General features: G+C 41.2%; 1 protein-coding gene and 1 non-coding gene across 2 annotated transcripts in view; one reads left to right on the top strand and one right to left on the bottom strand.

Annotated features, from left to right (window-relative positions):
• The window catches only part of UGT8 (UDP glycosyltransferase 8), a 73,290-nt gene extending 61,586 nt beyond the window's left edge, over positions 1–11,704 (top strand). The window contains exons 4-5 of the mRNA XM_075544841.1: positions 1,475–1,694; positions 9,490–11,704. Coding sequence (XP_075400956.1) covers positions 1,475–1,694; positions 9,490–9,853 — 584 coding nt within the window. The 3' untranslated portion in view covers positions 9,854–11,704. The remainder of the gene's footprint in view (positions 1–1,474; positions 1,695–9,489) is intronic.
• Positions 1,726–1,786, bottom strand: LOC142444045 (U7 small nuclear RNA). The gene has a single exon (XR_012783726.1). It is a non-coding gene; the product is annotated as a U7 small nuclear RNA (small nuclear RNA).
• Positions 11,705–24,996: the final 13,292 nt, after the last annotated feature.

Raw genomic sequence — 24,996 nt, 5'->3', positions numbered from 1 at the left:
CTAATCACTTCCAAAGTATTTGCTCTCCACTTAAGCCCTCTGCATCAGGTCCTCTTTTTTTCCCCTCCCTCCCCGCTCCCCCCTCACTCATGAGCCCTTGATAATCCACAGATTGTTATTTTGTCATATCTTGCCCTATCTGGAGTCTCCCTTCCCCCCCTTCTCTGCCGTCCATTTCCCAGGGAGGAGGTCACATTTGGATCCTTGTAGTCAGTTCCCCCTTTCCAACCCACTCACCCTCCACTCTCCCAGCATCGCCCTCACACCCCTGGTCCTGAAGGTATCTGTTTGTCTTCAGCGATTATATCGTGGACTTGTGCAGCCATTGATATGATTTTTTGGTCTTTGATGCGTGATAACTGATCCCTTTGTAACCCCCTATTTCTTATTGCTCACTTAAGTAGGTAAAATACTCAACAACCATCAAGTCAATACGTACACAGAGCAGCCCTCTAGGACAGGGTAGACCTGTCCCTGTGGGGTTTCCAAGACAGTAACCCTTTATGGGACTTGACTTTAACTCTTCATACATCTTTCTTTCTTGGGGTGGTTGGTGCAATCTGACCTTGCAAATTGCAACCCAATGTGTAACCACTATGTCACATTGTGGCCCCTTCACATTGCTACCTGTGTTTGTTTTTTAAGAGAAATTAATAATGTAGTACTGAAATTACACATTTCAGCTACTTAAAATTCTTCTCAGTTGATATTTACTAATTGGATCATGATGTATGGAGTCCTGGTGGCACAGTTATTAAGTAGTGCACTTGTAGTACACTGGTGCTAGCTGTAATGTCAGAAGTTAAAACCCATCAGCCATGGGAAGCCTGTGATGCTGTCCTCCTCCATCCTAGATGATGACTGAACCAGAAGGGCCTGCACAGCAGTGGGTTCCATGAGTAGCTTCTGATTTGTGTCCACGAATATGTGTAGGAGGAGAATGTACTCCCTAGTGTGTTCTATGATGCATTTTTCAAAAGTAGATCATTAAGCCATTTATTAGTTATTGATTTACTCATGTATTCATTCATTCAGTTAATTTTCAAGGGAGGGAGATTTATATTACCCCAATCTAGGACTGCTTGAGTTCAGACCCTATGGTCTCAATGAACTACCTCTATCTTAGCCTTTTCTTTTCCTTTTTAAAATGAATTTTTAAAAAATTATTGTGAGGTAGTAGGGATAGGGTTTATCTTTCAGAACATTTACAGTAGTCAAAGTGTGAGAAGGTTTTTTTTTTTTTTAATGTACTTCTGGAAGGACTTAAGCTACTAACTTTCCATGGAGTCTGAAAACCAAAACCCTATTTTACTAAGTGTATTGTGAGACTTGGTAAGGTTATACTACTAAAAACTCTATATCTGCCATAATGTATTCCTATTACTGTGACAGTTTTTAAGCAAATTTCTAGACAAAGATTTTTCTTTAAACTAATTCAATATTATGAGTTGTTCTCCTTTTTTCGTGTTTTTAGGACAAGCAAATATTAAAGCCTTCCTGAGTCATGGTGGTTTGAATAGTATTTTTGAAACTATGTATCATGGTGTACCTGTAGTGGGAATTCCACTCTTTGGAGACCATTATGATACTATGACCCGGGTACAAGCAAAAGGCATGGGCATATTGCTAGAATGGAAGACAGTTACTGAAGGAGAGCTGTATGAAGCACTGATGAAGGTTATCAATAACCCCAGGTAAGCTTTCTTTTTCTTTTCTTTTTTTTTAATGGGTTTTCTGGGAAAACCAGAAAACCTGCTAGACAAATTCTAAAAGAGCTGTAGCACTAAGCTTTCAATTAATAACATAGCAGATCAATTATGCATATAATAGCTTGGTATAAGTAACCTAATAATGTCAATAAATTGTTGATAAACCAACTACAATAGTAACTTGTATGTTTCTTTGTGTAATGTCTGGTATAAGTATCCTTTAAACTGGAAACTAAAAATAGCCATAATTTGGTACAAGCCACGTTATGAAGCTGAGTGTTAGTCTGAGAATTTCTAAATCTTATAAAAAGCTCCCTTTTTGAAATCCTAATGGGCATTTACATTTTTATCTCATTTTCATACTTATAATGACCATATACCATAATTTCTATTATCCATGGTACAGGGATGAGACATTTGAAATTCAAAGAGGTAAAGAAATTTGCCCAAAATTGCACAACTGTTAAGAGTAGAAGTTTGAAGTCAGAACTGTCTTATTTCAAGGTTGGTGAACTTTGTACTGGACATTAAACCTGGGTGCTTAGGTTCCCTAGCACTGGGTGTCACTGAAATACTAAAACATGTTTACTTACATGAATGACTAATCTAAATCTTTATTTTATTTTGTTACTTCTTGATGTATCCTGAGGTAAATAAGCCACGTCACAGGAGTTTCAAAGGGTGGGAGGAGACCTGTGTAGTTTTAAAGCATTTTCCCCCTGTTCAGCCATGATACCAGATTCTTCTTACCTTTCAAATGACATTTAAGCCTTCACAGTGTAAGTGGGTCTTTGCTCTTGTTTTCAGTTGTTTTCTCCTAGTTGCTGTTTTTGATGTGTGTGTTGCTGTTTAAACCTGTATGATACAGTTTAAAACTAGATTGTGTGTGTATGTGTGTTGCTGTTGAAACGTGTGTGTGTGTGTGTGTGTGTGTGTGTTGCTGTTGAAACCTGTGTGATACAGTTTAAAACTAGATTGTGGAGCTCTGTTCTATTCTAAGGAACAACCAACAATAGGATAAATTCTTTCATTTAAAATGATCCATAAATGGGATTCAAGCAAACTGAAGGTTCATTATGCTGTTTTTGTGTGGGCTCACAGGCAGCCTTCATGCTCTGGCCCCATAAAGGAGCCAGTGTCTTGGTTGCAGTTCTGGCTCTTGGAGCAATATGTTCTGTGACCCAAGTGCTTGCATATATCTCTTCCTGGTGTCCTGTAGTTTTTCTCTTAAGCCCTAGGGCTTCACAAAATATGTTTTGTTATGAAAATGATACCTAGCATGCTGGTCTTTAAAGGAAGCATCATAAAATGCAGTCCTTCTGTTGCCTATTAGGACAAGTTTCAGACATTCACTACTTACGAATAGCATGACTGTCTGCATTTATTTCATGGTGTTCTTTGCTTTCCCTCTTGTGCTCATTTTACTCTTATTCTTACTGCCATTGAGTTGCTGACACTGGGTTGATTTTCACTCACAGTGACCCCCTTGGACAGGTACAAATGACCATTTCCAAGACTGTAAGAGTTTCTGGGATTAGAAAATCTGCTCTTCCCTCCCAGTGCACACAGGCGATTTTGAACTGCTGACCTTGAACAGCTCAAGCTGACTGTCTCATAACCACTATGCACCCAGGCTCCTGTATCTGGCTCACAGGAGATGAAAACATATTGTTTTCCTTCTTCAAAGAACTCATTTGAGGATGTTTCTCATGAGATCTAGCCAGATTCCTTCTGCTCATGAAAGTCATAGACTTAGATCTCCAGATGCCTCTGTGCTCCATCTGGTAGGATTTCATTTTAGAGGCCGGAGTTGGCCTCCAACTTCCGAGCAGACTTTTGGGTATGCAACATCATGCTCCAGATTAGCCCTACCAAAACAGGAGGACATCACTCTGAGATCCCTGCCTCGGGAAGGCTAAGGGTGAGCCCGTGTGAAGGCTCTGTCTACCCACAGGGTTCTCAAACTCTGGGAATCCAGTCCTCAGCCACTGAGCCACTTTGCTTGGGTATTTTCCCCCTGGAGCCCTTTCCTGTCTGATGTCTACAGATAAAAATCCCTGTGCTCACTCTCTCTGCTTGGCCTGTGTTCTTCTAAGTACGAAGGCTCTATACTTTCCTAAGATTTCTCGTCTCAGAGCCTATGTGCTTGATTTAGAAATAGGAACAGAAAAAGAAAATCCATTTCTCACGTAATTGGAAAGTTTCTTGTTTTCTTGTGGTGGAGTAACAGGAAGGTAGGAGAGAAACAGGAAGAAAACCCTCACTCCACCCCCAGTGGCCAAGATGCTTGCAGGGCTCCTGTCAACGCAGCTCGGTTCAGTAATGAGGACCGATGCTTCTCAGCGCACAGAGGGAATTCCCCATGGTCTGACTCACACTGTTGTTCTCAGGCCACTGAGCACTCGGAGGACACACTGGTCTATAAATCCAGGCCTGTATCACAGAGCAGTAGCCTCATCACAAAGGGCTCCTGAGAGGAGAGGGGATGGACGGCAAAAAGAAGCTGACCCGCAGCCCTCCAGCCCACCATCCAGCTCAGTATATCTCTCCGTCCTTTTCACTTGCCCTTTATTTGGGCAGTTCCACCTTCTCTTCCCGCTCTTCTTGTCTTAGCACACCATCAGTACAAGGTTGGGCTCATGTCACCTGTCTCCCACATACAAAGCAATTTCAAAAAGGTCACAGGAAAATGGAATGAAAGAAAATGGACTTTTCCTAGGAACTTCTTGGGGACAAATATTCTCCGGTCCCTGGTCTCCTTATACTTCAGAGCTATACTCTAAAGCACCCCTAATTTCAAAGCTGTGTAAGTCTGAACTTCTTCCAGGAATCTTGACGGTTTCAAGAGCTTGTTTTTAGGTGCGTCTCTGGAGATGGAGAGTTGACTCTTCAGAGACAGGGCAGGAGGTGCTTCCCTCGTGGCGTATTGCTGACAATCGCTGCAGCCTTTATCTCGGGGGCTGGAGGATCCAATGCCAGCAGTCACCACTGCTTGTGATGGAGAGCCCGGAAACAGAGCACATGAGGGACAGGGCCTGTGAAGGATCGGCTGTGGGCCCAACTCCTGCAGAATCAGCTCAGAGAGAACCCCTACAGAAAAGACCCCACGAGCCAATCTCCCTCATCCCTCCCTCATTCCTTGTGACTCCTGAATCTCTAGAGAAGCTCCCCCAAGGGAGCTGCCTGAAGGCAGAGGAATAACCACAGGTTCTGCATGCCATCTTTACCTTGAAGAAGGCCGCACATGGCAGGCTTGGCATGGGGTTTCTAGTGATAGCCTGCGGGAGGTTTGCATGTGGAGCCCAAGGAAGGATATAAGAGGCCAAGCAAGATGTCACATCGCTAGGTCTTCTTGATATGCTGTGGGTTGAGCAACTGCCAAGCCTGGCCTGAGTTGTTCTCTCTCTAAGGATGTGCTCAATCCTCTGACCTATGACTGTGGAGCCCCTGCTCACCGTGACATGTTGGGGTACTCAGAACAGATTCTACAGGAAATAGAGCCATGTCCACACAGTGGGAGTCACCACCATCTCCGTAGAATGCTCTGGCCAATGCTTGGACTGGGAGGATGTGACTGGATCCTCTAGTGGAGGCACAAGGTAGAAGAAGAAGTGAGGCTGTGTCACAGCTCAAGAGAGAATAGATAGCCAGGTCCTTGAGTGACCTCCATGCTTATTCTGTTTTGGAGAATGCACTTGTCTATAACACCCTTGTAGATAAATTCATTGTGAGAGTGAATTTCTTTCTTTGTCTTCCCATGAATACTCAGCTATTGAAATGATTTCACTCAGAGTTAAATTTAGTATACCTATTTTGGTGATATTAAATATTATTTATCTCTGAAGAGAATTCTTAACCAATTTAAACTGCCTAATATTTTAATACTCAGTCGTTCGAGTGATTTTATATTAAAATAATGCACAGTTGGTGGTAGTACATGCAATTTCTCCAGTTGATTGAGTCATTAATGGCTTTATTGTGAGAGATACTATCTCTCTTTGGTTTTATGCTTTTTCGTTTACAAAGACAATCTATGTGAGTTTTTTTTCCAATAAGTTGTAATGTATAAATCAAGGTTATTTTCTTTGCACTTGTTTGCAACTTTCATGTACTATTTTTGACACAAGGATCTCTCCGTTTGCAATAATAAAAAATTGCAATATTAAAAATCCTTTAGATCCGGTGCCTTAAATTTGAATGTCTAGTCTCCAGAAGTATGAGAAGACACATTTATATCCTTAAAAATGAACTATTTGTTGCAAAGGGCTTAAGTGGAGAGCAAATGCTTTGAAAATGATTAGGGCAAAGAATGTACGGATGTGCTTTATACAATTGATGTATGTATATGTGTGGATTGTGATAAGAGTTGTATGAGCCCCTAATAAAATGTAAAAATAAATGAAAAAATAAATTAAATTAAAAAAAAATGCAGTCCTAGAGTTGGTGAAGGCTAACAGTTGCAGAGCTCCTAAGAGTGGATCCTTTCCACAGAAAACAGCAAAAGGCTGGATTACCTTCATATAGCCAGTGTTCTATGAGGCATGAGCCCTGTTTAATCAGAGAGAAAACAGATGGTAATCATAGGCCACTCAGCAGTTAATTCTCAGTGATATTTTAAAATATGTGTATGTGCTTGTGTTAGTCTGGGTAAATTAGAGATACAAAGCCAAAGAAATTCTTATGTATAAGAGAGAGTTTTATATAAAGGGTAAGTGCACATCAAGAAAACATCCCAACTCACTGCTACCCAAGCCCACAAGTCCAACATGATCCCATATGTCTGACACCAATCCACAAAGTCCTCCTCCACCTCACAAAACAGACGCAGTAATGCCGACTACAGGAGGAAAGCTGAGTCAGTGAACATGTAAGCATCTCAGTGCTGGCAGGGGTCTCCACATGGCTACTCCAGCACCGAGGGCTGCATCAGGGTAGGTCCATGTGACTTATCTTCAATGATGTCTTGCAGGAAGTGAGCCTTGCTGGCTAAGGCAGCTGCACCCTGGTCCAACCAGCAGAAAGCGAGACCTGAGAACTAAAAAGGCATGCTCACAGAGCCATTTGTCTCTCTGCCCTTCAATTAAGCCCACATGTGTTTATTGGCCAGGTTGGCACAATATACTTTAACGGTCTCAGTGCTTTATTTTAGAATATTCTTGATATTAAACAGTGAATACATTTATAACATCCTGAAGGGTGTGAGAGAGGTCAATAAGGTATAAATTTCATATATAACATTTGAAACATGTAAGTATTTAAAAGTTTTCAGCACATTGGGATAGAAGCACATTTTGGGATCACGATAGTGGGGGATAGAGTGGAGAGGAAGCATTTAGGAACTAGAGGAAAGTTGTATGTTTCATCGTTGCTACACTGCAGCCTGACTGACTTGTCTCTTCCCCACAACCCTTCCATAAGGGGATGTCCAGTTGCCTACAGATGGGCTTTGGGTCCCCACTCCACACTCCCCCTCATTCACAATGATATGATTTTTTGTTCTTTGTTGCCTGATACCTCATCCCTTCGATACCTTGTGATCACACAGGCTGGTGTGCTTCTTCCATGTGGGCTTTGTTGGTTCCCAGTTAGATGACCACTTGTTTACCTTCAAGCCCTTAAGACCCCAGATGTTATAACTTTTGATAGCCGGGCACCATCATCTTTCTTCACTACATTTGCTTATGCACCCATTTTAATGATATCATTTTTTGTTCTGTGATGCCTGATAGCTCATCCCTTCGATACCTCGTGATCACACAGGCTGGTGTGCTTCTTCCATGTGGGCTTTGTTGCTTCTGAGCTAGGTGGCCGCTTGTTTACTTTTAAGTCCTTAAGACCCTACACATTATATCTTTTGATAGCCAGCCTCCATCAGTTTTCTTCACCACATCTATACTGGTACAGATAGGAACTAGAAACACAGGGAATTCAGGACTAGTGATGAGAGTGGTGATATCAGGAGTGTATAAGAAGGGTGCGATGAAGAACACAGCTTTCCCCCAGATCCTAGATGCTTCCTTCCCCCAACTACCATGATCCTAATTCTACCTTGCAGGACTGGATAGGGCAGAGGTTGTCCACTGGTGCATCTGGGAGCTGGAGGCAAAGGGAATCCAGGGTGGATGATACCTTCAGGACCAGGGCTGTGAGGGGCGATGCTGGGAGAGTGGAGGGTGAGTGGGTTGGAAAGGGGGAACTAATTACAAGGATCCACATATGACCTCCTCCCTTGGAGTTGGATGGCAGAGAAGTGGGGGAAGGGAGACTCCAGATAGGGCAAGATATGACAAAATAACAATCTGTGGATTATCAAGGGCTGATGAGTGATGGGGGAGCGGGGAGGGAGGGGGAAAAAAAGAGGACCTGATGCAGAGGGCTTAAGTGGAGAGCAAATGCTTTGAGAGTGATTAGGGCAAAGAATGTACGGATGTGCTTTATACAATTGATGTATGCATATGTGTGGATTGTGATAAGAGTTGTATGAGCCCCTAATAAAATGTTTTTTTAAAAAAAGGGTGCGGTAGAAAGGGGGAACTGATTACAGAGATCTACATATAACCTCCTTCCTGGGGGATGCACAACAGAAAAGTGGGTGAAGGGAGATGTTGGATAACATAAGAAATGACAAAATAATAATTTTTAAATTATCAAGGGTTTATGAGGTAGTGGGGAGGGAAGGGGACAAATGAGGAGCTGATGCCAGGGGTTTACTTGGAGAGTAAATGTTTTGAGAATGATGAGAGTACCGAGTGTACAAATGTGCTGTATACAATTGATGTATGTATAGATTGTGATAAGAGTTTTACGAGCCTCCAATAAAATGATTTTTTAAAACTCGGGAAAAATAAACAGAAAACAGTGATTTGGCTATTACAATGTTTTTGCCAAAGGTCATTTCATCGGCAGTCATTTAATTTACATTTCTTTGTTTCAAATATATGACCATTTTTCACACCCAACATGCAATAATGATCCAAAAGGCTAATTTACTTCACTGATATATGTCCAAGAGATATTTCAGTTTATACCAAGTAATCAATATTGCTATCTATTTATATCTTATCTATCTATCTCTTATCATCTTATTTTAGAATATAGTACCTTTACTTTATTCCCTGGCTGATACTCACTACGTGATATTGTATTGTTATATACAATCAAGGGGGGGTCTGACTCAGAGTAACTCTGTACAACAGAACAAACACTACCTGGTCTTGTGCCATGCTCAGAATTGTTCTGATGTTTGAGCCCATCCATGCAGCCACATGTCAGTTCATCTTGTAGAAGTCTTTCTTCTTTTTTGCTGCCCCATTGTTTTAGCAAGCATGATGTCCTTCTCCAGGGTCTGGTCTCTTCTGGCCACATGTCCAAAGTATGTGAGACAAAATCTTGCCTCTAAGGAGCTTTTTGGCTGTACTTCTTTCAAGACAAATCTGTTTGTTCTTTAGGCAGTCCATAGTACTTTCAATATTTTTTGCCAGCACTATTGTATTCAATTGGAAATACCAAGCCTTAGGTCAGCCACAACTTAGTCCTCAAAGAAACATACTTGTTTTGAACACTTTAAAGAGATCTTGTGCAATCAGTCCAGTTACTCAAGTACTACAAAGATATGTAATTAATTGGTGGACTTACTTGAAATGCAGTCTACCCTTTGAGTAAGTATACTTGGTACTTAATAAAGGATAAATATTTTTTATTATTTTATTTCTAATAGGAATTAAATGTGAGTGGCAAAGCACCTCCTTATCTAATTGGTCATTCTTTGTTTGCCCCCTAGCTACCGCCAGAGGGCTCAGAAGCTGTCAGAGATTCACAAGGATCAACCTGGCCACCCTGTTAATCGGACTGTCTATTGGATAGATTACATTCTTCGTCACAACGGAGCCCATCACCTACGTGCTGTTGTTCATCAAATCTCTTTCTGTCAGTATTTTTTACTGGATATTGTCTCTGTGCTTCTGCTGGGTGCTGCCTTGTTTTATTTCCTCTGGTCCATAGTGACAAAATTTATCTATAGAAAAATCAAAAGTGTGTGGTCTAGAAGTGAGCATAGTACAGTGAACGGACATTACCACAATGGCATCCTCAATGGCAAGTACAACAGAAATGGGCACATTATCCATGAAAAGAAGGTAAAATGAGCCCGCTGCTCAGGTGATGCTAACAAGTCTGTTCAGTCATGGAATTTTTATCACGAGAATTTAGTCTAACAGCTACTAAAAGTAATATGTCAGTAAGCAATTCTAACACTCCTTTATCAGATCTTACTAATGAAATTCCGTGGAATTAAGATGGCTGTAAAAAGCACAAACCTAAAATGAGAAACAGATATATATATATTTTATCCAAGTACTGATGCAGAGAGTTGTGGCACCGAACCTTTTAGAAGCCTTAATTATTTAAATCAAATACGTAAGTGACTGTGTCAGACCTTAGTTTTAACTTTTGAGATGTGTATGTCCCAGATAAAGAATGGTTTCTTTTCTCTTAAGACTTGTGTGTGTGTGTGTGTGTGTGTGTGTGTGTGTCCTAATTAAGAACACTTTAGCTGGCTGTTTGTTATATTTGTTGAAAGTGCAACACATTCAAGACCGAAATAGAAAGACAGGATTCAAAATATTTCTCTTCTAGCTTTTAATAGGTATGAACTCAGAAACACTACCATGAAAAGAACATTTTTCTTTCAAAACTGAATACTGAGGAAGAAAATAAAAAGACAGGGGAAGGCTTTTTGTACTTTTTGTTTTGTTTGCTTTGTGTTTATGTTTGTTTTGTTTTGTCTTGTTTTCCTTTTCTTACAGATTATAGTTAGTCCCAAGGGTGGGAGAATCCAGGCACTTAAGTAAATGTAAAATTGGTTGTCGACTTTTAGTTACCTTTTGCTGGTAATTTTTCTCTTGAAGAATTTTATAAGAATTTTTCCATTCTACTGAGTAATGCTATGTTAAATTCATAATTGAGATGAAGCTGTGACTTTTGTTCAAAGTATGATTTTATTGATTTACAGCATTGTTAACCAAGCCCACTGTCCGGTGTTTCTGCAGTTGTTTGATGACTTTCATGTGATGTCAGTTTTTGCATGTTCATGTGTTATATTTCAAAAGAATTTCATTTTAAAACACACACAATCTTCATCATCTTCCTTCCCCCTTTTTTTTTGGTCTGGGTCACACAGTCTCTGTCACATTGTTGCCAATATTTCATTCTTTTAAATGGGACATTTCCACTTCTCCATCAAGGTTCCCACTATGTCTTCAGAGATATGATATCTTGTTAACAAATCAAATTTTACATGCTATATACAGAAGTGAAAGCAAACCTGTCCTAGTTGTTTGTGAAAATGAGTTTCTATTTCCTTCCTCATTCCTTCAACCCCATCCCAGCTCCTTTTTTAAGTCCTCGTGACTGGCATGGAACAGTGAGAAGTTCATATGAGAACAGGATACGAGGCACAGGCATGGTAACACCATGATGCCCTGCTGAACCTGCACTGGTTAGCAAAGACAAGTTATTCCATGTCATTCTGTTTACTTAGCATTTGCACTACACATGTTGAGTGTATGCTTTATTTATTTGTATTTTTGAAGTCCCACATCTGAAAGCTGTGAGCTGAGAAGTACACCATTACTTAATGTTGCTCGCTAACATGGGAAGAGTTGTGAAAATTCTAGAATACTGTAAATCCGTGTCATACACAGTGACATACAACTTCATTGCACTCCCACCAGGAGCCATTCCCCTGTACGTAGAAAGAATGCCACTTGTAGTTTTCTAAGGTACAACGCAGGCAAATGTCCTGCTCTCTGAATACTTGAAGAAATGGTATTATGCAAATAAGCCTATTAATTATACCTTTTCACAATCTTTTCACAATGTTGCATTCAATGAGATAGAGACACAGGCAATGAGTGGTGGGAAAGTAATAGGATTAGAGTGTATGAATGAGTTGATTTTACTTTTTTGGAATTGGATGAAGTTAACAGTAAGCATTGACTGGGTGATTAAGCATAAACTAATTTCCACTGTGATAAAAACCTTAAACAATAAACATAATTTAAAATAGAGAAATGTTGTTGGAATAAAATTTTTATTCAGATTTTATTTATGATATTACATATTTTATTATAAGCAGGTCTCCAAACATTTATATGTGTCTGTGTTTGTGGAAACTGTATTACATCAGAAGATTTATTAGTCATTACTGAACAGAGGAACTTACCCTACAAATACATCAACATGGCTATTAAAACTGCCCCAAAAGAATGTCAAGTGGAGGGATCTCCTGATCACTCTTATTTTTTGTTGTTGTAGGTTTGTTTCTTTTTCTAATAAGTTTGTTGTTAGTATTGATAGAATGGCTTTTATTTTTCTTCACTTGGGTTGAATTCTCTAATAAAGGTTTCAAGATCTTCTTTAAGAAAGTTTTAATTTTTTTTAGAAAGCCTCTTCTAATACCTTCATAGCTGGCCATGTTAAACCCAAATTAAAAGGTCAAGATAACTGCTTTTTCCAGAGAGTAAAAACATATTAATATCCCTCTGACTACACAGAGGAAGAACTTGGATGTCCAGGACCAGAGGTGCTAAAGTTTGGAAGTGAGTAATTGGTTTGTTATGTGTCAGAGATTGAAGAAAGCTAGAAGGTTCTCTCTTGAGGACATAGAAACAGTGTATACAACTTAGGCATAGTCTTTTTGCTCCCTGTTACTGCGCATATTCTGGAAGTTTTCTTGTGGTGCTTAACAAATTGGACTTGGGATTGTTAGTATCCTCAAAGAATCACCTATTAACTCAATCCAATTGCATGTTGACCACTCTACCTGCTAGACTCTGATACATGACACTCCTCTGCAACACCCCCGCACTGGATTCTCACTTGAAAACTGTGATCATGTGGTCTGACACCTGCCCGCTCTCCTGGACCCCTGATGGGAACCTCCGGTGTCAGGGCACAGCAGAAGCCCTGTGTCATTTAAGTACTATCCCCCATTCCTGCTTCCACACAAACTATAATAACATTTGCATTCAGATGACCTGGTGAAGTCACACACCCCACCTCAGTTTGCTGCTTTTAGCTCTGCATTGTAATTAGGCCTCTCAGACATTAATTAGATATTATAGGGCCAAAAATATGTGTAATGGAATTAGCATGAAGTTCGGTTTAGTGATGTAAGACCTCTTGGACCACTCTGTTTACGAACGGTAAGTGCCTTCTGATCCACCACTACTTGGAACCCAGGAAAGCATGTTTATACACCAAGACTTACAACTGCCATGGAAGGCATTCTTCCTGCAAACCTTGACTATCTACCTCCTACCCAATCATAGTCCAGATGCCGAGATAAATTACAGATGATTAGGGCAATGCCAGACCTTCAAGACGTATATGCTCTGGTAGGAGAAACTGACATATAAGTACACATGATGAGGGCTGTAGCACATGTACGAGTATGTGTAGGCACGTCTGTAGGAATCCCTTGTCAAAGAAGCCTTGGCGTGCTCCACTTGTCTACCCAATTTTGGCATTTGATTACACCTTTGATATGATTAATGTCTTTGTGTTTGGCATTAAAACATTTGGCATTTAAATAATGGATATTTAAAACAATAGTTTATGTTCTTTAAAGTACCATTATGTTTTTTTTGAGAGGATCATGTTTTAAGCTCAAGCTGAGGTTTTCTGAAATATGGCGGAGTCCAACACTTAACTGTTATTTTTCTTTTGTCTTTATTTGTATAATGACAATTACCTCACAAGATTCCCCTTGCGATATACATAGCAAATGGTGTTGTACATAGTCTGGACAAGAACAACTGGGACGTGACATTGGAAGAATTAAATGAGTTTATTAACAAAACCTGCGCAGGGACTAGCCGCCTAAAGAAAGAAAGTGTCTGCGTGGCTGGCCCTGTTTACTTATAGACTTAGGTTTTTATAGGGTGGAAGCAAACAATCGAGTTGTGCAAGCAAGCTGGTACAGAAGCAGATCTTGCAGTTGGGCAGTTAAGCACAATTTCCTGCTGCAGGGGTGTGCTGCTAGTTCCAAGAACAAGGGGTTACTTGATTTTTCTGAGAATGTTATAAGACCTGCTGTTTCACCTAGGGTTTGGTGCAGAATGTTTAATACAAAATGGCTTTACTTAGGCCAACTATTACATTTCCCCCTGTTCTTGTTACACCTGTGGATCTTCCAAGTGCAAGCTTTCATACGACTGTAGTGGCAGCTCACTTTGGGCTAGCCACTTGTCTGATTTGCTAAGCACTAACAACTGATTTTACTCAATCTTGCACAAACTGGACTAGCTTATGGATAATGAGCGGCCCGCAGGTTAGCCCAATTAAAAGCAAGAGTAGCGGGCCTGTTAGGCTGGACACTAAGGTGGTGAGCCAGGGCGACCAATTGAACAGCTGTTGAAACCAGCCTTCTTGACTTTTTCTACTTTTCTCCCGTTCACTAAGTCTTTTTCTAACTACAGTTAAACTATCTTTAATTATTTCTGAATGATTGGCATAAAAGCAACAGTTTTCTCCTAGGGCCATGCACAATACTCCTTGCTTGAGCAAGAAGTCAAGACCCCGCCGATTTTGCAGTACTACTTAAGGTAGGGAGTTAAGCGATTTTTCTAAATAGCTGACAGTTTTCTAAGTCTTGCACATCATTATCTACTTGATGACTAGGTAGTTTATAGTTTTCATTTCCTTATAATAAGGCAGCTGTGCTTATTGAAGCTGATCCAGCAATGCCCAAACCCATGACCAGGGGAACTAGGATGGGCGTTCTTTTAACTCTTGAGTAGGTATTGAAATGCTGCCATTCAGCTTTCCCGGAGTACATGTACACGTAGGGCAAACCATGTACTAAAACACACATTGCAAAGAGGCAAGCAAAGTCAGGGAAAACAAACATGAAGTGACTCCACTGGAGCAGACAAGCCACATGCCTGGAGGTGCAACTAATAGATCTGGGTCTGTTAGGGAGGGGATTACAGAGACAGTAGCACAATACTGACTATACTGCTGGGCTCCTGGGGATCTTTGATAACAGTGCCCTTCCCCTTGTAAGCTTTCTAGGGTAAGAGTAGATCATCCTCCATCCTCTCTCCACAGACACACACTGCTGTTTTTGTTGTACTGAGTTAAAGTGATGTTTTCTATGAAGGAGGAGACATTGGTCCCTATACCCGCAAAATAAGGGGGTGAGGTGGGTTAAAGATAGCCAACATTCTTCAGTAAAATTTGGGTTTGTTGTGTTTATAAAAGAAAAGAATGTTTCTAAGGTTTTAACTTCTGATATTGGTGGTTTATTTTCAGGAACTACTGTTGGTTTTCTTTTAGTTAGTTTAGTTATAGGAATGTGGAATAAGATTGTTCCTGCAGCTGGGTTTCCAACCCAGGCAGTGGAGCACATGGGGAGTTTAACACTTTGCTAGGCCCGATGGGCTGAACCAGTTTGGAGGTGCGACTCATTTTTGGACTGTGTAGCTATGACACCAGGATTGGGCCCACTGACAAATAGTCGGATCCCCCAAGTTTTTCCTTTTAGCCACTCTTGGAATAAATGATTTTTAACTTGCCATTTTATAGGGTTACACTTCCCCACCTTACAAGTACTAGGATTAGTCTTTCTCCAGAATTGAGAATATGCATCTCTATAGGCTGCCAGTACCCTGCTACCATGGGTTTACAACTCCACTTGGGGCAATATAATTCAGGTAGCCATTGGCAACTTTTCTGCTGTTAGTGGGAAAAGCATATAGATCTGCTGCCTGTAACTCTTCTACCACTTGTGTTCCATAACCTACCCACAAGTGATCTTTCCTGGGGGAGGGGGGAGTACTGGCCAAAATGCACATGAATCAAACTCACAGGTGGGAGAAATTACTGTAGGTTTGCTGACATTAATGGATTTTCCCGGATTGTAATCACTTAAGGTTCAAACACAGGGGACTGGCTTGTGAGGGTTTGCCTTGAACCCAGTGCCAGACAGCAAGATTAGTCCAATTAAAACAGCTTGAGCAGCTTGATCTTTAGTGGGTCATCTGATTGTTTTGCCCAATCCATTCCTCGGGCCGGTGTTCTTTGGATGCTTTTTTTATTTGGGTGCAGGGGATCCATGGCAGCTTCCCAGCAACCTTGACGCCGTAGGGGTGAGGGGAATCACCTGGTAATGTCTAGTCCACATTGGCTGCAAGCAGGCGCCTTGTGTCATGTGACCCAGACCCAGTCACCTACAGATATGTTATGGAGAGGTCCAGGCTTTCCAGCCAGGTCTGGCCTATTGGCCAGATTGGGTCCAGCTCCTCCTGCTATGGTTGGTAAGAGAGGAGACGGCGGCCATATAGAATTTCAAAAGGTGTTAGGTTTTTGAGGTAAGGTGTACACCACACATGCAAGAGGACAAAAGGTAAAAATCTGACCAAGTTTTCACCAATTTCTATGCATAATTTATTTATGGCCATACAGTCCTGGTTTTACCTCAGTGAAGTCCACCTCGAAGTATTGGGCTGGGGATTGACCTCGTTCTTGATGCTGAGGTGTTTCATGAGCCTGGTTGGGGGGGGGGTGGGCATTTACTTGGGCGCAAGTGAAACATTTTCAAATTGCTGCTTGATACCGCTTTTGGAGGTTTGGAATTTTGTACCTCTTAGACAAATATCGGTATAACTTGGTTTCTTTCAAATGAGTGGTTTTATCAAGATGGTCCACCAGTTCTCCCCCACCTGCTTCTGGAACTAGTCTGCGGGATTAGCCATCCATGTGGGTCTTTGACACAGGCCAGCTGGGCTGCCTTTTCCGCCATCTTCGACTAGGGCCACTGTCAGTCCCAGGTTTCGAGCACCCACAGCTGCTTCCTTGGCCACTTGGTCACCCAGGTTGTTTTCTTTAATTACTTTTGAGTTTCCCTGTGTATCCATGCAGTCATGGACTGGCTCCTCAACCAGCTTGTCGGGCAACAGGGTTGTGGGGTTGAAAGTAGCTGTTTTGTTAAACTGGGCACTAGGTGGGTTTAGCAACAGTACTTGGTATTGGAGCATGCGGGCATTTGTTATTCAGCAGTCAGGTGAGCTTCTTAGGAGACTCTCCACTGAGTGTCCTCCTGTGACAGTAATGCCCTAGTCCAGCATCTGCTTTGATGCTTCCTTTACCAAAGCTGCTGTAGCTGCTATGGCCAGCATACATCCTGGCCAGCTGGAGGCTACTGGGCCAGCTTTTTTGATAGATAGGCCACAGGTCTTCTTCCTGGTACCAGGTGTTGCATAAGGACCCCCTTGGCAGTCCCCTTACCTTCTGGTACTAACAGTTTAAATGTTTTTTGCAGATTCGGAAGAGCTAGGACTGGGGCCGACAGAAGGGCCCTTTTTATTTTAGTTTTTTTTTTTTTTTTTAAGGCAGTTTCTCACTTAGGAGTTTTCAGGACGTCCTGCCCCTTGCCTTTGCCAGGGTTTATGTTTTTCTTGGCTTCCGCAGGGCAGCCACTGTAACTTTTGCCATCTGCCTTGTGGAGGTTACAGGTGGATCCTCCATGTTATTATAAACTTTCTGGGCTAGCTATATTCACTTACTAATATTTTTACCTTCAAACCCCTCTAGCTTTTGCAGCTTTTGTGGGTATCTGGGTCTGATTGTGCTACAAATGCTGTATTGGTGTCCTGCCGATTTTCAGGGGCCTCAGGGTTGATTGGGATGTACAGCCTATAAGCCTCCATAAGGTGTTCAAGGACAGCGCTGGTAGCTTTCCAGTAGCTTTCTGCACTGTCTCACTTACCTTAGACAAATTAGTGGGCTTCCTGACAGCCCCCCGAGGGCCTGCAACATATATTGGTGGTACCTGATCAGGGCTTCCCTGTCCTGCGCATCATTGGGGCCCTATGGAGGACGCTGAATTGGAAACAAGGCTTCTCACAGATGGGGACAGTGACTGTCTGTCTGTCAGTCCCAAGCAGGACCTAATGGGCTTCCTGCTGGACTCTTTCCCGCTCCTTCGCAGCGAAGACCTGGGAGAGTTGCTGATAATCATCCCAGGTAGGTTGGTGGGTATGGTAGACAGTTTCTAGGAAAGAGGTGAAACCCTGGGGCTTATCAGGAAAAGATGGGTTTACATAAGCCATAAAGGGGACCGCTTGATCTGCCCCAGGGGTAGAATGGTTTGTCTCAGGGGGAAATGCCAACTGGAGCCCAGTCTGACTTATTTGGTCACCCTTGAAGTTTACATATATTGTTCCCCCCCAGGTATCGGGAGGACTGAAAGGCACAGATACTATGGGGCAGGTGCCGGATTTCCCCCCGACACACACACACACACACACACACACACACACACACACACACACCCGTTGGATACAGATGAGGGGCCAGGACCGGGGGCCCGCCTGCTTCAAGGAGGACTTGCGGGGGAGGGTGAATTTCAAGTTCTTCCTCAGCACTCTGGAGGACCGGATAAAATTTCTGAGGCTTCTTGTTTTTAGCTTGGGTTTCCTTTTCTATTGCCACCAGGACCTGTTCAGGGGGAAGGAACTTTCAAATACATAGAGGAGGGTCAGAGGCTATTTCAATCCACACTTCAATGTACGGGATTTGGTATGGGTGACCTGGTTTTCCATAGCCAAGCCTGTGTACTTGATACAGCAGGGGCAGAGAAAAGGGAGCCCCTGAAAGCCAGTCGGGTACTCCTGCACCCAACCCATTTCACAAAAGGACCTAATGTAGAATGCCTTAGCTTTGAACCCATAATTTGACATAGACCTTTTAAAAAATCAGAAAAATTATTTAAGAGGCACTGCAGTGGAGTCTAGTGTTGTCGTCCCATGATCTTTACATCAGACTGCTGGAAATTAAATAATAATGGGTAACGAGCTGGAGCAAGACCAAGCTACACAAGGATGAAAACACCGATAAACAAGGAACAACAACCCTAGACATACAAGACAAATAAAATAATACCACCAGGGCATTAACTTACAGGAACAGGAGAACACGGACGTCTCCGTGGTCCTCTGGGGGTGTCCGAATGTTGCATCCAACCAAACCGATTCTCCCAATTCAGATGTGCACACCAATTTCTCTAGCCTTCAAGACCAGACCCAACAACCAGGGTGGAGGAACATCTCTCCCTCTCCAAGGCCTTCCCCTAGTTGTGGCACTGGCTCAGGAGATCATTCGTTCCCGGGGTCTCACTTGTCCTGCTGAGGCAGAACCTGGTCACCAATATCTCGGTGGTACATCCAAAATGTTGTACACAATACGGACAAGAACAACTGAGACGTGACATTGGAAGAATTAAAAGAGTTCATTAACAAAACCTGCGCAGGGACCAGCCGCCTAAAGAAAGAAGGTGTCTGTCTGGCTGGCCCCCTTTGCTTACGGACTTAGGTTTTTATAGTGTGGAAGCAAACAATTGAGCTGTGCAAGCAAGCTGGTACAGAAGCAGATCTTGCAGTTGGGCAGTTAAGCACAATTTCCTGCTGCAGGGGGGCGTGCTGCTAGTTCCAAGAACAAGGGGTTACTTAGTTTTTCTGAGAATGTTATAAGGCCTGTGGTCGCACCTAGGGTTTGGTGCAGAATGTTTGTTTAATACATAATGGCTTTACTTAGGCCAACTATTACAATGGACTATAGTGTGGTCTGCTGCTAACCTGAAAGGTTAAAGGTTCTAATCCACTCAGGTGCCTGGGGGAAAGGTCTGGTAATCTACTTCTGCAAAGAAGCCATCACAATGCCTAGGGACCACAGGCTCCTTTGACAGGGAGTTGACTGGAGCTGGAATGGGCTCAATGGCAATTGATGCTTACCTCTCAAGGGTATGTGAACCAGAGTGAGTGTGTATGTTCGTGTGTGTGTATCTGTCTGTGTGTCAGAGAGAGAGAGAGAGAGGACTTCAAAAATTTCATGGGAAATACCATTCATCGCTTTGAAATGCTCATATAAGCCAGTATATATGTTTGTGCAATGTATTTAAAACATTTAATATTAGCACAGAGCAAGTCCTCAAATGTGTGGTATTACTATATTCCTGGATACACATAATTGACTAACCATTTCATAATATTGTGCATTGTTGTTTGAATTCTTTTGTTGTTGGTCATTTATTCATAATCTGTTCCTTAAGTCATATTTGCCTGGTGCTATCGTAAGTGCCAGCCATGTACTGGGCTGTCACAAGCATTTCTAGTCTTCTGTCTTCAAAGCTCAGCCATCTGCCACATCCCAAAGTGTTCCTGCAATTGAGTGACTTAACTTTGAAAATAAAAGGATTAAATATGAAAGAACCAGAGTAAATTGGCAAACACCACCAAAGGATAATTCAGTGATCCACTTTATTATTGAAGTATAGTTAACTTGTCATTCTTCTACATAATTCAACTGTTTCTAAGTGTAAACTCTTGCCTTAGAGAAGACTTATTTGCAGTTGGTATATTCTAAAACCATTTGAATAGGAACCTTTTAAATTCAATCTAACAGAAGTTAAGAATCATATGTACTCTCTCTGAATTTTCTAAAATACTCATTTTCTCTCCTTTTTGTAGTTCTGAGATATATTTTCAAGATAAATATTTCTTGTAATATAGTAAATTATGGCAGATGGAACAATATTTATCCCAACCAATTTTATTTAGAAATGCCTTAGTAAACTATATCATTAAAACATTCATATTGTCATTTTTTTCATACAAATTGTGGAGAATGCTGTGGGTTCAGAATCACATGAGAAAGCTGCTAAGTTGGAATGGCAGAAGGAGGGTAGTATGGATGCCAACACTTTTAGTTTTCAAATTATGGCAACAACACGAAACACAAGCATTTCCTTCTTTATGTATACAGTACTCTGCCAGATTACTGAAAACATACCCTGGCTTCATCAAACCAGGTTTTTTTTTTCTCATTCAGCAGAATAAAATATAATTCAAGTTCAGACTTGAAATCCAGAACTATAGGTAAAAGTATACATAATTCAAATAAAACAAGTATAGTGCAAAGCTACTGAAATAAATCTAGTAAAGACATTAAGTATCTCAGGCATTAAAAATGATTGTTATCAACTGAGAGAACCTGGAGTTCCCATTGAATTTTATACAACTAAAAATACTGTATCTCTGTTAATTCCTATCTATAATTAATTTCAATCATTTCAGTAACTCATGAAATAAGTGATCATTTCCTATTACAAAGGGCACAGTTGTCTTGAATTCCACTCAATCAATATTGCATCTCTGCTTTTTAAAGGACGTTTCTTCTAAGCCACGAGTCCAATTCTTTGGTACTAATGTTAGGATCCAATTTCTATTTAGTTCAAAAATAAGTAAAGACAAAGCAACTAAGAAGAGCTTGATATTGCTTCATGCAAATTGATACTTTTCCTGTTTACGGATTTTGTCACTCTTACTTAGCATTGCATTGTTCCAGAATGTCAATTAACTAAGTTTGAGAGGATGGGTTTTACATAGGAAGCAGCTTCAAAAAGCTTATGGGAAAATTCAATCATCTTTTAATTCCATTTTTCCAGGTACTTTTTGAAGATTTGTCAGACCCGTAAGGAATTTTGACTATAACCATGAATATTCATCACTTTTAGCAGAAATTGGGACTTTTGAGTGTAAACACAGTTAAATAAATTTCCCCATAATATCTTATTTCAAGCGACCCTGGTGGTGGAGTGGGTTAAGTTGTGGGCTGCAAACGGCAAAGATGGTGGTTCAAACCCTCCTGCTGGCCCATGGGTGACAAATAAACCATCTATCCCATACATAAAGATTCACAGTTTGGGAAACTAAGAAACCATTCTACTCTGTAAAAGTAACTATGAATTGGAATCAACTAGATGGCCACGAGTGTAATGCTACATTTCAAGTTCTTAATGATGTCATATTTCTAGGTGACTTCTATGCATTTTGGTCACAGATCAAAGGACCAGCCGACAGAAACAGGCATCTTGACAAGCTAAAGCTAAGATACCATGACAGTTAACAGTTCTGCCATCAGTCCTAAATCAGGATGTACCAATTCAGAACTCTGGATATAATACAACATTTAGCCTATGAATTAGAAGACAGTGTGCCAGATTGCTTTAAGGGTTACTTTGAGCAATTATCTTTGCCACAAGAAGAAGTAAATGCTAATGATATCCCAAATTTGGACAATGTATTGTTAATATTCATATAGTCAAAGAGCTTTAATGTGTAAGTAACTATAGGTTCTTTAGAATTTAGATTTATAAAGGTTAACTAAAACCAAGCAAAATGGTTACATTTAGGAATTTATTTCATAAAACAAAAACATTTTTGTAAACAAAGTTTAGATGAGCTAACAAGTTTCAGCAACCAAGTTAGAAATACCACTTCAACGCGTATTAACATGCTATGAAAATAAAGATTACATTGTTAAGAAGTATAATCCAGCCTATGCTTCGATTATATCATCCTTCTTGTACTTCTACTTATTTATTCTAGGAAAAAAATAGATATTTAAACATTTAGACCTCAGTTATGAAAAACATTTTCTCTTAAAAGTTATTCAAACTGATACTTCGCGTAGTTTCACCTTTGAGGTATGAAGAACATTAAGGCAAGGAAGACATTTGGCCAGGTTTAACACTGAAGACATTTTATTGATCTGAAGGAATGGATACATCAATTTTACCATCTGTGAAAGCACAATTGATGTTGAATTTATTTTGGAATCTGGCTCAAGATGTGCTACTGATACTGAACGACTCGTTTTTCCCTCCCTTAGCTGGTTTCTCCCATCTTCCTGCTTTCAATTTGTTCTTTTGGGTTTTCAGTAGTTCCGGTTAGGTTTTTTTTAAATTTGTTTTTAAATATAATTTTATTGGGGGCTCTTACAGCTCTTATAACTATCAATATATCAATTATATCAAGCACATTCATATGTTGCCATCGTTATTTTATAAACATTTACGTTCTGTTTTAGTCCTTGGTATCAGCTCCTCTTTTTACCCTCCTTCCCCCCTGCCCCCTCATGACCGCTTGATAAATTATAAATTATTATTCCTTTTGTATCTTATACCGACCTCTGTCTCCCTGCTTCCATGGTTTCTTTTCTCCCCTCACCCCACCTTCCCCCTACCCTCCTAGTATTGCTACTCCCATTTCTGTTCCTGAGGGATTTATCTGACCTGAATTCCGTGTGTCCTGAGTTATTATCTGTACCTGTGCACATGCTCTGGCTTAGCCCACAGTGAAAGGCAGGACTGGGGTCACGATAGTGGGGGGGGGGGGTGAAAAAGCCTCTAGGAACCAGAGGAATATTGTGTGTTTAATTGGTGCTATATTTAGCCCTGGTTGACTCGCCCTTTCATTGCTACCCTTCCGTGAAGGGATGTCACATTGTCTACAGATGGGTTCAGGGTCTTTGCTCCAACCACCGTTGTTCTCAACAGTATGCTTGTTTGTTTTGGTTCTTCTGATGCCTGTTGCCTGATCCTGTCGACAGCTCGTGGTCACACAGGCTGGTGTGTTTCTTCCCTGTGGCTTTTTTGCTTCTCTGCTAGATGCCTGTTCACTTAACTTCAAGCCTAATAGCCAGGCACACCATCAGCTTTCTTCACATTTGCTGTGCACCCATTTTGTCTTCAGCAATCATGTCCGGCGGGTAAGCACCACAGAATGTTAGGTTGTTAGAACAAAGTGTTCCTCCATTGAGGAAGGGCTTGAGCAGAGGCCCAAAGTCCATCCACTTCCTCATTGTAATTAGGTATGTTTTAAGACTCCCTGCCATTTTATGGCTGTGGCAAATGAGTTGTGTCTATGTGTTTGTTAAGAATCTTTCAGTAAAAGGTGAAAGATTTATACAATCTGAAGAGAAACCAAAGTACAGAAGAGTCACGGGGAGGAGACGAGCCAGTCGGTGCAAATGTAGCAACAGTGAAGCATACAACTTTCCTCTAGTTCCTAAGTGCTTCTCCCCATCCCCCCACCCCCCAACTCCTCACTGTCATGATCCCAATTCTAATTTACAAATCTGGCTAGACCAGAGAAGGTACACTGGTACAGATAGGAACCTGAAACACAGGTCCAGGACATGATCTCTTCAAGACCAGTGGTGAGTGGCGATACTGGGAGGGTAGAGGGAAAGTGGGGTAGAAAAGGGGAACAGATTACAAGGATCTAAATACAGCCTCCTCCCTGGGGAACAGACAACAGAAAAGTGGGTGAAGGGAGATGTTGGACAGTGTAAGACATGACAAAATAATAATAATTTATAACTTATCAAGGGTACATGGGGGAAGGAGGAAATGAACTGATACCAAGGGCTCAAGTAGAAAGAAAATGTTTTGAGAATGATGAGGGCAACAAATGTGCTTGACATACAATGAATGTATATATGGATTGTGATATGAGTTGTACGAGCCCACAATAAAATGATTTTTTAATGAATCTTTGAGAAAAATTAACCAGACTAGTTCCAAAGAACTGGGGATTGATGATACCCCAAATGTCTAAGTCTTCCTTGATGCTATTCCGCTCCCTTTCCCCTCATTCTCCCTGGAGTATATGCTCTCCCCTTGCTGGGTCCTGTGAATCCAGCATTGTCCCACAGAAACTCACAAAAGGTTGAGGAAATGTCTCAGATGATGGAGAGTGTTGTGTATTGGACAATCCGAAGGGCAGGAGTGGTCAGCCAGATGCTGGGCCCAGAGGACCCATTCCTGGATCTTGGCAGTGATTAGATCTCTCCCCTGCTCAGAGGGTTCACTTTTTTCATGGCAGGGTGACATTGCAGGGAATCCTGTTCTCAGTCACTCACAGACAAATCCCATCATTGTCTTCCCCTTCTCTTACCAGACTCATGCAGGGAAAGATCATTCAGTTAGCGTTACATTGAGTATCGATAGTGCAATCAAATTAACATATAACCCTTCACCTTTTTAATAATACCCCAAATAATCATCTGTTCTCCACCCGTAGACTATCTTATTATGTTCATTAGATCTGGAGTCTCTGGGAGGATGTTTCCAGTAGCCACTGGCCTCCTATTAATCTTAGCCAAGTTTTTTCCCAGGCCACTCCAGAAGCCGGTTCTCTCCTCTCAGCTCTACTGTGTCATTCCTTGCATCCAGTAAAAGTGAGAGTAACCAAGAAAATAATTACACAGAGTGTGGTCCAATTTATACCCTCTAATAAAATCACTTCACAATCTCATCCTATTTCTCTTTATTATCAAGTAATAGCTTCCCAAATGGGACCATAGCCACAGTGGTATGAATTATGTCACATAAAGCATTATGACTGGAAGGGCCATATTAATTGACTATAAGTTAATATCAAAC

The sequence above is a fragment of the Tenrec ecaudatus genome, chromosome 3 (assembly GCF_050624435.1).
Source record: "Tenrec ecaudatus isolate mTenEca1 chromosome 3, mTenEca1.hap1, whole genome shotgun sequence".
NCBI lineage: Eukaryota > Metazoa > Chordata > Mammalia > Afrosoricida > Tenrecidae > Tenrec > Tenrec ecaudatus.
This window is presented reverse-complemented; position numbering and strand designations above follow the sequence as displayed.